The sequence below is a fragment of the Elephas maximus genome, chromosome 2, assembly GCF_024166365.1.
Source record: "Elephas maximus indicus isolate mEleMax1 chromosome 2, mEleMax1 primary haplotype, whole genome shotgun sequence".
NCBI lineage: Eukaryota > Metazoa > Chordata > Mammalia > Proboscidea > Elephantidae > Elephas > Elephas maximus.
The window spans coordinates 44,031,403-44,043,745 of record NC_064820.1 but is presented as its reverse complement, the minus strand read 5'-3'; the positions used below and the strand labels follow the sequence as shown (position 1 = coordinate 44,043,745).

At 44.1% G+C, this 12,343-nt stretch overlaps 1 protein-coding gene across 2 annotated transcripts in view; it reads right to left on the bottom strand.

The window, feature by feature from the left end:
• The window catches only part of EGFLAM (EGF like, fibronectin type III and laminin G domains), a 283,876-nt gene that overhangs the window by 80,609 nt on the left and 190,924 nt on the right, over positions 1–12,343 (bottom strand). For both annotated transcript variants that reach the window (XM_049862604.1, XM_049862598.1), the window contains exons 13-15: positions 9,053–9,242; positions 4,274–4,399; positions 3,270–3,513 (exon numbers count right to left, since the gene is read on the bottom strand). In XM_049862604.1, coding sequence (XP_049718561.1) covers positions 3,270–3,513; positions 4,274–4,399; positions 9,053–9,242 — 560 coding nt within the window. The remainder of the gene's footprint in view (positions 1–3,269; positions 3,514–4,273; positions 4,400–9,052; positions 9,243–12,343) is intronic.

Below are 12,343 nucleotides of genomic sequence, written 5' to 3'. Positions count from 1 at the left end.
CTGTAGTTCAGCCTTTCACTGAACTTTCTTAAGTAAGCAGGAAGTCTTTGAAATGGTTCTCAAAACAAATAGCTTCCAAAGGGCGTCTGAAACACCAGCAATGATCACTGTTGTCAGCCTTAAACTTGAGAGGAATGGGATAAGGGAATGAATGGCTGTTTGCTTCTTGGAAACTCAGAGAACTTGCCTCCTTTGAATCACACCTAACACTTAAGAATGGTCCCTGGGTGGCACAAATGGTTTGCTCTTGTATACTAACCAAAAGGTTTAAGTTCAAATTCAGCCAGCTGTGCCTCAAAAGGCCTGGAGATCTGCTTTTATAAGATTATAGCCAAGAAAATCCTACACAGCAATTCTACTCTATAATGCACGAGGTTGCCATGAGTCAGAATTGACTCAACAGCAATGGTTCTTTTATTTATTTATTTATTTTGAACAATTCAAGAGTCCTTGGATGATGCAAACCATTACCTTGCATCTTCTTGCATCATTGCTTGGCTGCTGACTGAGAGGTTGGAGGTTCAAGTCTACCCAGAGACACCTTGGAAGAAAGGTCTAGAAAATCAGCCTTGAAAAAACTCTACGGAGCACAGTTTTACTCTGACACATGTGCAGTCACCATGAGTTGTAATCCACTCAAGGCAACTGGAAAAAGAACACTCAAAAATTATCCTTTCAGTCACCTTTCCTGACAGGCAGGAAAACAATATTTATGTATTAAAAAAAAAAAATTAAAAATGCTTCTCGTCAAAAACAGGTACTAAGTTATGAAAGAGAGAAATGTTGGACTTCCAATGGTCCCATGAGCCCGTGACTGCACAGATGGAGCTGCCACTACAGAGATGCAGGGTGGTGCAGACAAGCTGTCAGGGAGGAGGGCTGTTTAGCCCTAACCCTCCCCTGGCTCCTTCTGGTCATGGCTATCCGGGAAGAAGCCCTTTGAAAGCTCAAGGTGAGAATCAAGGTGTCTTCCTTTTTCTAAGGGAATTGCTTAGTTCTAAGTGAATTGCTGAGGCTGTTTTGCATAATCATATGTAAATTGAATCAATTAAATACCCACCAAAGTTATCCTGAGGTATAGGTCATGTGTTTGCATAACCAGAGATACAAAAATGTTTGTCCCTTCCCCAAGGTGGGAGTTGTCACTGATGTGTAAGAAAGCAGCCACGGGACAAAAACAAATACTACTTTTTAAGAATTGCTGACACCTGTAACAGCAAGCATTTCCCATCAGCCATGAGAAATGATCAGCAGTTAAGGGCAATGTATGATTGTAACATTTCACCCACATTCTCTTTCTAAAAATGAGTCTAGCAGTACAAATAATGATTGGATAGAGCCCACAGTTTTCTTCAAAATAAAAAAAAAAAAAAAAACCCAAACAAAAACTAATTTCCTGCTGCAGGGCACCATTGAGAAAAACACACTCATGAGTTTCAAAAGAGAACAAGAAGCATGTCTGCAATAGATTAGTGGGTCCCTGGCTGGAAGGTTAAAACCACCATGGGGAAACACAATGAGAAACAGGAGACACAAAAAAAATAAGAAAAACGTCTGTACCTACCAACTACAGGCTCCAGGGGATTCAAAAAGATACTGAGTCACTGGCTGGGAACAATTGAATCTGCTGAGTAAATTAATAGCACAAACTAGACAACAGGAGGAAACTTTTTGACTAGTCAGAACCAGCTCTGCAAAAACCCAGCAAATACTTTAAAATTAGCTCCCCGGGTGGCGAAATGGTTAACATGCTCGCTGCTAACCAAAGGTTGGAAGCTCTAATCTACCCAGAGGCACCTCAGAAGAAAGGCCTGGTGCCCTACTTCTGAAAAATCAGCCATCGTGAATGCTGTAGAGCTCAGCTCTACTCTAACACACAGGGAGTCACCATAAGTCTGTTTGTCTGCAACTGGGTTACATTAAAAGCACCTGCTAACCACTGTCCTATTGAAAAACATGCATCCACAGTCTTCCTATCTGTTGCCTGGAGCAGACTGGTCAGGGACTGAGTGTCTGCATTCCTGATGATTCATTGTCAGGTTCCTTCATACAGAAAATAGTAAGAGACCTTGGTGCTTTTGCCTATACTGTTGCTAAATAACTCGTTACTGTCAAAGAAATGGAAACCCTGGTGGCAGAGTGGTTAAGTGCTACGGTGGCTAAACAGAAGGTCGGCAGTTCGAATCCACAAGGCGCTCCTTGGAAACTCTATGGGGCAGTTCTAATCTGTCTTATAGGGTCGCTATGAGTCAGAATCGACTCAACTGCAATGGGTTTGGTTTTGGTTTATCAAAGAAATGGAGCCCTGGTGGTGCAGTGGTTAAAAGATTGGCTGGTAACCAAAGGGTCGGCAGTTCCTATCTACCATCTGCTCCTTGGAAACCCTATGGGGCAGTTTTACTCTGTCCTTTAGGGTCACTATGAGTCAGAATCGACTGATGGCAATGAGTATCAAAGAAATAGAGTTCCTGGGTGACACAAACAGTTAAATGCTTGGACTCCACCCGGGGGGCCTCAGAAGAATCACATGGGGTCATCATGAGTCAGAATAGACTCAATGGCAGCAGGTCTGGTTTTGGTTTATCGAAGAAAATAGTGCAAGCAGAAAGTTTAAATTTACAGTGAGGTCATCAAGGGCATTTCTGGTCATTAGCTATCCGTTAATGTTTTTAACTAATTAATACTTTTACACTAGTTGTACATCTGTTGAGCATGCACATGTAAAGCTCTGTGCAAGGTGCTAATTAATTGTGCCTGATCGAATTTCTCCACATTGCAACACTGCACAGCCTCAGGTGGAAATGAAAGCAGTTGGCTTCCCCACCCCCACCCCACCTGAAGCAACCCCCCCCCACAAAAAAAACCCAAACCCGTTGCCGTCGAGTTGATTCTGACTCATAGCGACCCCATAGGACAGAGTAGAACTGCCCCATAGGGTTTCCAAGGAGCACCTGTGGATTTGAACTGTCGACCTTTTGGTAAGTACCTGTACCTCTCAACCACTACGCCACCAGGGTTTCCGAAGCAAGCCCATTTTCCACAATTTAAAGCAGAGAATATTACCTGCTGGATAGTTATCTGAAAAAAAGAAAACTTTTCAGGCAGGGAGAGCACCACCTCATTTGTATGAATCAGGACAGGTTTCAGAAAAGAGAAATGTGGAGGGGAAACAGGAAGAGTGAGAGCTGTTGGATGGCGATCTGGTCTTTTTCCAAGTGCCCACTGTTTGGTTTTGGAGGGAAGAAGTTTCTAGAAGGTGTCAGCCTTACCTGAGGACTCCGGTTCCAGAGCCACAGTCAAAACGGAACTCCACATGGCTCCCCGCCATGTTGATGGACAGGAAGTCTTTGCTGCCGGTGTCATAGCTGTACAGGAGGACACCATCTCCCGAGTCTGGCCGAAAGGTGATCTCAAACTCTGTGAAGGAGAGGTAATGCTGGGGCTCCAGTGGCCAGGGTGTCGCCGCATAGGATCTCAGGGACTCTCTGAATTGAGGAACAGCCAGGGTAAAAGCTGAGGAAACAAGCATGTCATTAGACATCCCTCTGTGGCAGACACTGGCTAGTTGCAAACCCAGAACCATGTGGTTTTCCTCTTGGGCACAGAGCTAAACTACATTTCCCAGCTGCCCCATGGCACAATGGTTAAGCACTTGGCTACTAACCAAAAGGTTGGAAGTTTGAACCCACCTAGCAGCTCAGTGAAAGAAAGGCCTGGTGATCTGCTTTTGTAAAGATTACTGCTAAGAAAACCCTAACAGGCAGTTCTACTCTGTCACACTGGGTGGCTATGAGTTGGAATTGACTGGACAGCACCCAATAACCACTGTAGTTAGGTGGCAGATGTGACACAAGTTACTCTAAAAGTTATTTGAGGCCCAAGAGGACCCTATGCTTGCTTAGCCCAAACCAACCTGTTGCCATCGAGTCGATTCCGACTCATAGCAACCCTGTAGGACAGAGTAGAGCTGCCCCATAGAGTTTCCAAGGAGTGCCTGGTGGATATGAACCGCCAACCTTTTGGTTAGCAGCTGTAGCAGGCTTTTCGGCTTAGCTCAAGTGAATCTTAAAACGAACAACTCTTTGGTTTGATATTTTGGCATTTGGAGCCCCTCCAGCCTGCTAAAAAAGATTCCCCCATCCCTCCTGACAAAGCGACATTGAGCCCATCAAAATGTATGGTGCTTTACTAAAAGCTCACAGATGAAAAATTACACGAACTGTGAATTAACACGCAGATAAAAGAAACCACCATCGACTTGCTTCTTTCTCACCGTCTTCACAGTGTCGACCTTTAAATCCCAGGGGACAGAGGCAAATGTACGAGTCAGCTTTGATTGCCGTGCAGGTGCCGCCATTGATGCACAAGGCCTCATCACAGATGCCGCTGCTGCATTCCCCTAAAGACACAGCAGGGATTACAAAGAGATTTCCTATGCGCGCCACCCAAGACGATGGGGCTGAGGCTCCAACAGCTCACGGCTCTCAATAGACAGAATTTGGCTCCCCCTCCTGTTGACTTCCACCTGCACAACTGCAAACCAGCTTTCAGGATAAGTGAATCCTCTTTCATTTTAACTGGATTTTGGTTTCTTTTATGAAGAGTCACAGAGACTCTTTAAAACATGGTGGACACAATAAATTAAATCACACATAGCTGGGCAACTTTATGACCACAGATGCGGATGACTCTGCTTTAATTAATCTATTGTTCCCACAAGAATGTATTTCAATTGCTCCAATGTCACCAGAGTGTTTATGTTGAAAGTGTTCTGATTTGTGCAAGCCCAATTAGCTTAAGTGCAGCCGCCTTGCCTTGTTGGTTCAAAGTTGAGGCAAACAAGATAAGCCCTGAAGGAGTTAAGCAGCCATGTCTAAGCTTATTAACTGGTCTGAGTAGTTGACTCCGTCTGGTATGGGAGAGGACGGAAGAGGGCTCCATAGTACCTTAGCATGTGGGTTTTATAACCCCTCTTTTTACCTCTAACGTTACAGTTTTATGAAGGCCAGAAGGTGCCCTGGGGTAAATGTGGTGAAGCTTCCACATCAGATTGGTTAGCTTTCTTTACCAAACATATTACAGAGGACCCACGAGGGATACACTCGGTAATTTTCAAGCATACTACACAAGATGAAGTGAAAAAAAGGTTTTCCTGGGTTGTTTTTCATCTGTTCCTTTGGACTTCCTTTTCTCCCTGTGTATAAGAAACAAATTAGACACAGTCTGGCCCGCACAGTCTACGCCACCAGGGTTTCCACCTAAATGAGTACAAAACCCTTTTTCTGGGCATGAAGGCTAAGGGGGTGTGTTTCTGATTGGGGCGGGAAGGGCCAGCTCTGCCCCTCAGTCTCCAATGCTCCACCTGCAGAGCTGGTAGCCTGTCCACCTCTAAGATGATGAGCCCTCCTTGGCCCAATTGTGTCATCCCGGCAGGGCTAGTGTCTTATCCTGTCCTCTCTCTGCTCACTCGATCCATCTTCTTTCTCTCTCACTGGAGGAGAGGACACACTAAGCATACAACGTGTACCCAGGAGAGGAGACTGACTTCAAGGCTGATAACGATTTGATTCAATCTCCTCCACATGGCTGGCCACAATAGCTGTTGTGGGATGGTGTCTGTGAATTCCAGCTAGTGGCCACTGGAAGCTCAGGCAGAAGTGACTAGTGAGCTTTGTTCAGCCATAGCCCCTGAGAATATCACCAACATTCACAGTCTCCATGGAGAGGCCGATTTGATTTTAGAGACACCAACCAGGTCATGTTATCCATTTCCCCCTTATACACCCATTGGAACAAGCCAAACCCTCTACCTGGAATGTTCTACTATCTCTCCTCTGCCTTGTCTTATTCTTGCTTCAGACATCAGCTTCACATCACTTGCTCAGAAATGCCTTCCCTGATCCCCAGGCCTCTATTACACACTCTTGTTGCACCATCACTTCTCCTTTGTAACACCAATTAGAATTTTACTTTTATTTGTGTGATGATTTGATTAATTTGGTCTGTCCTCAGACACATTAGGACTGAGCTGGGATCCTGTCTGTCTTGTCCATTACTTTACCCGCAGACCCAGCATTATGACTAGTAATAAGTAGGCATGAAAATAAGTATTTATTGAATGAAAGAATGAGTAAAGAGATTGACGAGCCATGGCAAGGCCAATGGCTACTGCAGAACTCCTGAATCTCAAGTAATTTGGGATGCTTGACTGGTAACATTACTCCAGCAAGATGCAGAGACCCAAGACAGGGCTGGAAAAAATGAGTGGTGATGAAAATTTAGATGGAAACAATACAAGAACTCTCTGGGTTAGAGAATCCAAAATTTTGCTACAGTTGCTGAATATTCTAGAATGTGAGATGAGGAGAGAGTCCAGAAGCTGGAAACAGCCTAATGATAGAGTTGGGAGTGGGAGGATTTGAGTAACAAAAGGCCCTTCTGAGAAGTAAAAACAGGTTTGGTGGGGATGGTGAGGTAGGGGAGAGAGAAAATTGTGGTAGAAGATGGCAGTACCACCTTACAGGTGTCAGATGGAGGAACCACGACTCTGAAACTCTTTCACTCTCTCCTGGAAGCCTGTTGCTTCTCTGGAAACTTACTGGTGTTTGCATGAGCCCAGTGTCTTCCATGGTGAGACTGCATTTAACTTTCAAGAACTTACATTTCAGGAGGACTAATACAAAGGACGGGGCAGTGGTGGTTCAGTGGTAGAATTCTTACCTTCTATATGGGGGTTCAATTCCCAGCCAATGTACCTCAAGCACAACCACCACCCATTTGTCAGTGGTGGGTTGCATGTTGCTATGGCTGACCAGGAAGAAAGGCCTGGCAATCTACTTCTAAAAATCAGCCAATGAAAACCCCAGGGAGCACAAGGGTCTGATCTGTAACCCATGGGGATAGTGCAGGACAAAGCAGCAGTGTGTTGTTCTCTTGTGATGGCATTGCCTTGAATTGGGGGCTTATTCAATGGCAGCTAGCAACAACACAAAGGGAAATAAATAAAAGGTTGAGGAAGGATAACCAGCCCTGGTCTTGTACCCCAGAGGGAATAAATGGAAACAAATGAAAAAAGGCAATGTGATCAACATCCACCATTAAGGCTCATAGAGAGAAATCTAATAGCTCAATAACTGCCCCTAGGGAGCCTGGAGCCAGCCAGGTGGGCCCTCCTGGTGCCATATGCTCAGTGGAGAGGTTGGCATCCCGTTGTGCTAGAATTAAAAAAGCTGGCCGCCTTGAAACTGCCAGATGTGTCGTGCAGGGCTGTTTTCCTGTGAGGTCAATGAGTAGAGAAGTAACAATTTATATACTGCCTGACGGGTGGAGTCCAGAATATAATCATGACAATATTAATATCAAATATTTACATCATGTTTACTATGTGCAAGACCCTAGTCTAAGTACTTTATATACACCACGACTCATTTAAACGAAATAATCCTATGAGGTAGGTACTATTTATAAACAGGGAAACCGAGTCATAGAGCAGTTAACTGATTTGCCCCATCCAGGCAATCTGCCTTTAGAGTTCAGGTTCTTAACAACCACATGAGACTCCTGACGAAACTGCTGGTTCTTATGTTCTGATTCATCACAGATATTCCAGAAGGGGGGTTTTGGAGACATTGTCCTACCGCAGTGGGTGCTTAATAATTATTTTGGTCATTGCTGTCTACTGGTTGTTTTGACTAAGTGATAAACTGGGGAAAAAATAGCACAGGGAATAACAAACAGATAGTAGTCTTCCTTTTAAGTGGACTTCATCTTTTGTAGTTCCAACAATACCATCACCTGTAGGAGCAGGAAAGGTGTAGGGAGGCAATTAGAGACCCACTGGGGAGACTTTGATGTGGTAGATGCAATGGATTCAAGGGCAGGCTGTGGAGCCAGGATGACTGAGGTCATAGTTGGGCTCTACCATTTACAAGCAGAGTGATCTTGGGCAAATTCCTCAACTATTCTGTGCTGCAGATTCTCATCTGTAAAATAAGGCTAGCCGGAATACCTATTTCATAGAATTCTTGGGATGATAAAAGTAGTAAGTGCTTAGAATGGTGTGCACATATGGTAGGTGTTCAACTAATAAAAAATATTAGCTATAAAATGAACAAAAACAAAACGCACCTGGAATCATGAGGATCAAGTCCTAGCTCTGACCAAAGGATGGAAAGAAGAATGGATCGATAGGTGATAAAGCAAATATAAGAATGTTAATAGTAGAATTTAGGTAGTGGGTATACGGGTGTTTACCGTGCCATTCTTTCAAACTAACACCTTGGAGATGGAGGGAAAAGGGGCCCAAGAAAGGGTCTTGCTTTGCCAAAAGCAATGTCATGTGAGGATGTAACGTTTAGAGTTGCAGCTCCATTTTGTGATTATAAGTGAAAGGCAAGGGGATCACAGAGACATCAACCAAGAGTTCTGCTGTCACTGAGTCACTAAATTAACCAACCTTGGAATTATCTACCTGCTGCCTTAAGTGATAAAATAAACGTCCTTATGGATTTAGAAACAATCTTAGCTCTGCCTACTATTTTGGATAAGTTATTTAACTTCAACAAGCCTCATTTCCTCATCTGTAAAATGAGCATAATAAAACTTTCTACCTCCTAGAATTAGTGTGATGGTTCAGTGAGAAAGCATTTGGTACAGTGGTCAAAATTTTGAATTTGACCATTTTTTTTCAGAAGCAGGGCACATATGAAAGCTCTTCTTTCATTACTGTGTTGACTTTTTCACGGAAGGGGGTAAGGTAGGGAGAAGGGGTTGAATTACTTGTTGCTTTGTCCAATGAGACCACGCCACTTTTCAGGAAGATTCAAGGCAGCAGCAGGGTACAGCCAAGGGTTTGGTGCACTCTTTGGTTTATCATACCTTGGTATTCAGACTCAGGGTCATCATGTTTGCAGAGTACCAACCTTACCCCTTGGGCCCACCTCCCACCTGAAGTTCTGCATTAACCAGCCACTCAGGATTGCAACCCAAAGAGATACTCACCACCCTGGCCCAAGCCAGAAACAGCACCCCCAACCCACTGGGAGTGACTTACCAACATCGGCCCCATTAAGCGCTTTTCCCAAGGGCCAGGGCCTCATGTCGATTCTCTTTCCATTAACTGTGAGTGATTGTACACAGCCTTGAAAGCCTCGGTTTGTTCCTGTTGCTCTGACCAACCAGTAAGCACTGGGAGCCCCACCAAGATAGAGAGGTGTCCGGAAGGTAATTTTACTGTACTGGCCCTTTAAAAAAGATGAAAACTGTATCTAACTAAACACAATCAAAAGCCAAAATACACCAAATTTTGATAAGAGACATGGTTAAGATGTAGGCTATAGTGCTATTGTTTTCTAGCGCTAGTGTCTTCTAGTGTTAGTTCGTCCATATTTTTCTTTAAGACACTGCCTTGCTGGAAATTAAAACACACGGTTACCATGGGTAACTCAGTGAACTCCTCAGAGGGCTATGTTTTCCGAAGGGATTATTTTGGAATGCCTAGAAGGGAAAAGAAGGTTTGTCAGAGCCAAGACCAACCCAACATGCAGTGTACCATGCTGGGCATCCAACAAAAACTTTCTCTTTCCAGCTCTGACGAATTTATTGTGTACCTTGGATGGGTCACGGGATGATTTTGTGCCTTAAAAAGTGATCATACTAATTTTGTGTATATGTGGACTAACGTTTACCCTTTTACTATCCTGGCCACCTTTATACCATGCTCTGCAAGGAACATTATGAGAGTAGGGGAGATTGCCAAACAGGTTGTGTGGCAAAATATTTAGACATCTGCTCATGTATGCAACTTTTTAAAAAAGTGTTATTATAGTTGGGTAGGGAAATTTCCAATCTTAGACCAAGCCATAATCTGGATTGCAGGTTTTCAGATTGCAAAATACAGGATGAACTATTAGGTGGGATAAAATTAAGACACCTTGGTTATTCTTTCTTTATTACAGATATATCTCATTCATTTAGATTAAAGGTTAAAGAAAGGTTGGAGAAAGGCATTCTGCCAGAATTTATAAAATGCCCAGAATGCAAGCCACGGAGATGTAATCTTTTATTCTTTAAACTTTTTATTACCCATGAGTAGAAAACCTAATCATTGTTTTATCTTTTCTAATGAATAGATACACAACCAAAAGCCAAAATACACCAAATAAGAATCATTTGTAAATAAGAGGTTGGGTAGAAGCTTGGCAACTTTACAGTACTTGCAGTGGGTTTTAAGGATCAGTTAGATTGTTTGCCACTACTGAACACGCTCTTATTAATTTAGGTGCCCTGTTGGCTTATTGGAGCCCTGGTGGCACAGTGGTTAAGAGCTCAGCTGCTAACCGAAAGGTCAGCAGCTGGGATACACCAGCCACTCCTTGGAAATCCTATGGGCAGTTCTACTCTGTTGTAGGGTCGCTGTGAGTTGGAATTGACTTGATGGCAATAGGTTTGGTTTTTGGTTTTTTGGCTGGTTTAAGGTCTCTGGGTGGCGAAAATGGTTTGTGCTCTGCTGCTAACCAATAGGCTAGCGGTTCAAATCCATCCAGCAGCACCATGGAAGAAAGGTCTAGAGAGCTGCTTCTATAAAGATTACAGCCAAGAAACCCTATGGATCATAGTTCTACTCTACAACACATGGGTTGCCATGAGTCGGAATTGACTTGATGGCAACAGGTTTGGGTTGGCTTATTTCATCAAGATTCTCAGAATTCCCTTCTGGATCCACCCTTGCTTCTGACCCTGTTCTCAGATCTAGGACCACAGCAAGGGTCTGACAGCTCAATCCTTATCTAGGGCATTAAGCGGACCTTAGGGCTGGATGGCTTCTTTGAGGTGCTCTTCACAATATCCCAGACTGGGCTTTACCTACCTCTGATGAGGAGGTGTGTGACAATGCTAGTGTGCTTTTGCTTTCAACAGCCAGCACCCTGGCTTTTTTCTTTTAAGGTTACCTTTGGGTCCCCGGTGCCTGCTTTGCCTACCTGTGTACAGAACTAAAAGTGCCTGGGAGTTTGCATTCCCCCAGGGCACCTTCAACTAGTTAGCGATGGGTGCAGAAGTATGAAAGTCCCATTTCTTGTTTTGGGTTGGCGTAACTTGAAGTAGGTATAACTTCCACTCCAGAGCTTCCCCATGGGATCAGGCTGAAGCCATACTCTATAGAACTTTGCCAGACTCTTGCTGGCTTCCCCCCTTCCCTGCCCATCCTCCAGCTCTCTTACCAGGTTCCCCTGGGAGTACTTTCTTAATACATCACTTGCATGGGGATCCTCATCTCTTGCACTGTGTCTGGGGAACCCAATTTTAGACAGAGTCACTATCTCCCAAGCCAGTTTATTACACATTCCACATCTGTGGTCCTGCTTCTACAACTTGCTTAGCAAGTCCCAGTAGTATAGAGGCAAACTTCACCTTGAGTATATATAAAATTAAATGCTTTGTGCAATTAATTCCTATATTCATTAAAATCATAGACCCTTGAGATTGGAAAAAAATATAATGCAAGCTTCCATTAGCTGTTGGGTCCCTTCTATATCCCTACCAAAAGGTTCAGTTATGTTACTTTTGAACACCCCCAAGGACAGGGAACCATCTCCTGAGATAGTCTGCTGTACCTCTGACACTTTTGCACAATTAGATGGAGGTAAAATCGAGGCTTTCTCCATTCAGCTTCAGCCTTGGGGGTCCACAGAGTAAGTCCTTCTTCCCTAAGACTCTCCCTTTGATTCTGTGATAAAAAGCCACCGTCCATCTTTCATCTCCTCTTCTCCAAACTCAACTCTCCTTCAATCAATCATGCCAGGGACTTCAAATCCTCTTCCTATTTGGGTGGCTGCCCTTTGAACGTGCTCCAGTTTGCCCTTGGGCCTCTTAGAGTGTGATCCTACATCTGAATTCACTCCTGTTGGAGGCTGAGTCACCATAGAATAGAATAGGATTGTCACCTCCCTTTTTCTAGATACTATGTCTCTACTGGAAACCCTGGTGGCGTAGTGGTTAAGAGCTACTGCTGCTAACCAAAAGGTGAGCAGTTTGAATCCACCAGGTGCTCCTTGTAAACTCTATGGGGCAGCTCTACTCCATCCTATAGGGTCACTATGAGTCGGAATCATCTCGACAGCAATGGGTTTACGTCTGTACCAGGATACTATACCTCTACCAGGAGCCCCTGGGTGGCGCAAATGGTTAAATGCACATCTACTAGCTGAAAGGTTAGCAGTCTGAACCCACCCAGAGGCACCTCAGAAGACAGGGCTGGAGATCTGCTTCCAAAAGGCCACATGAAAACCCTATGGAGCACAGTTATACTTTAACACACATGGGGTTGCCATGAGTTGGAATCAAC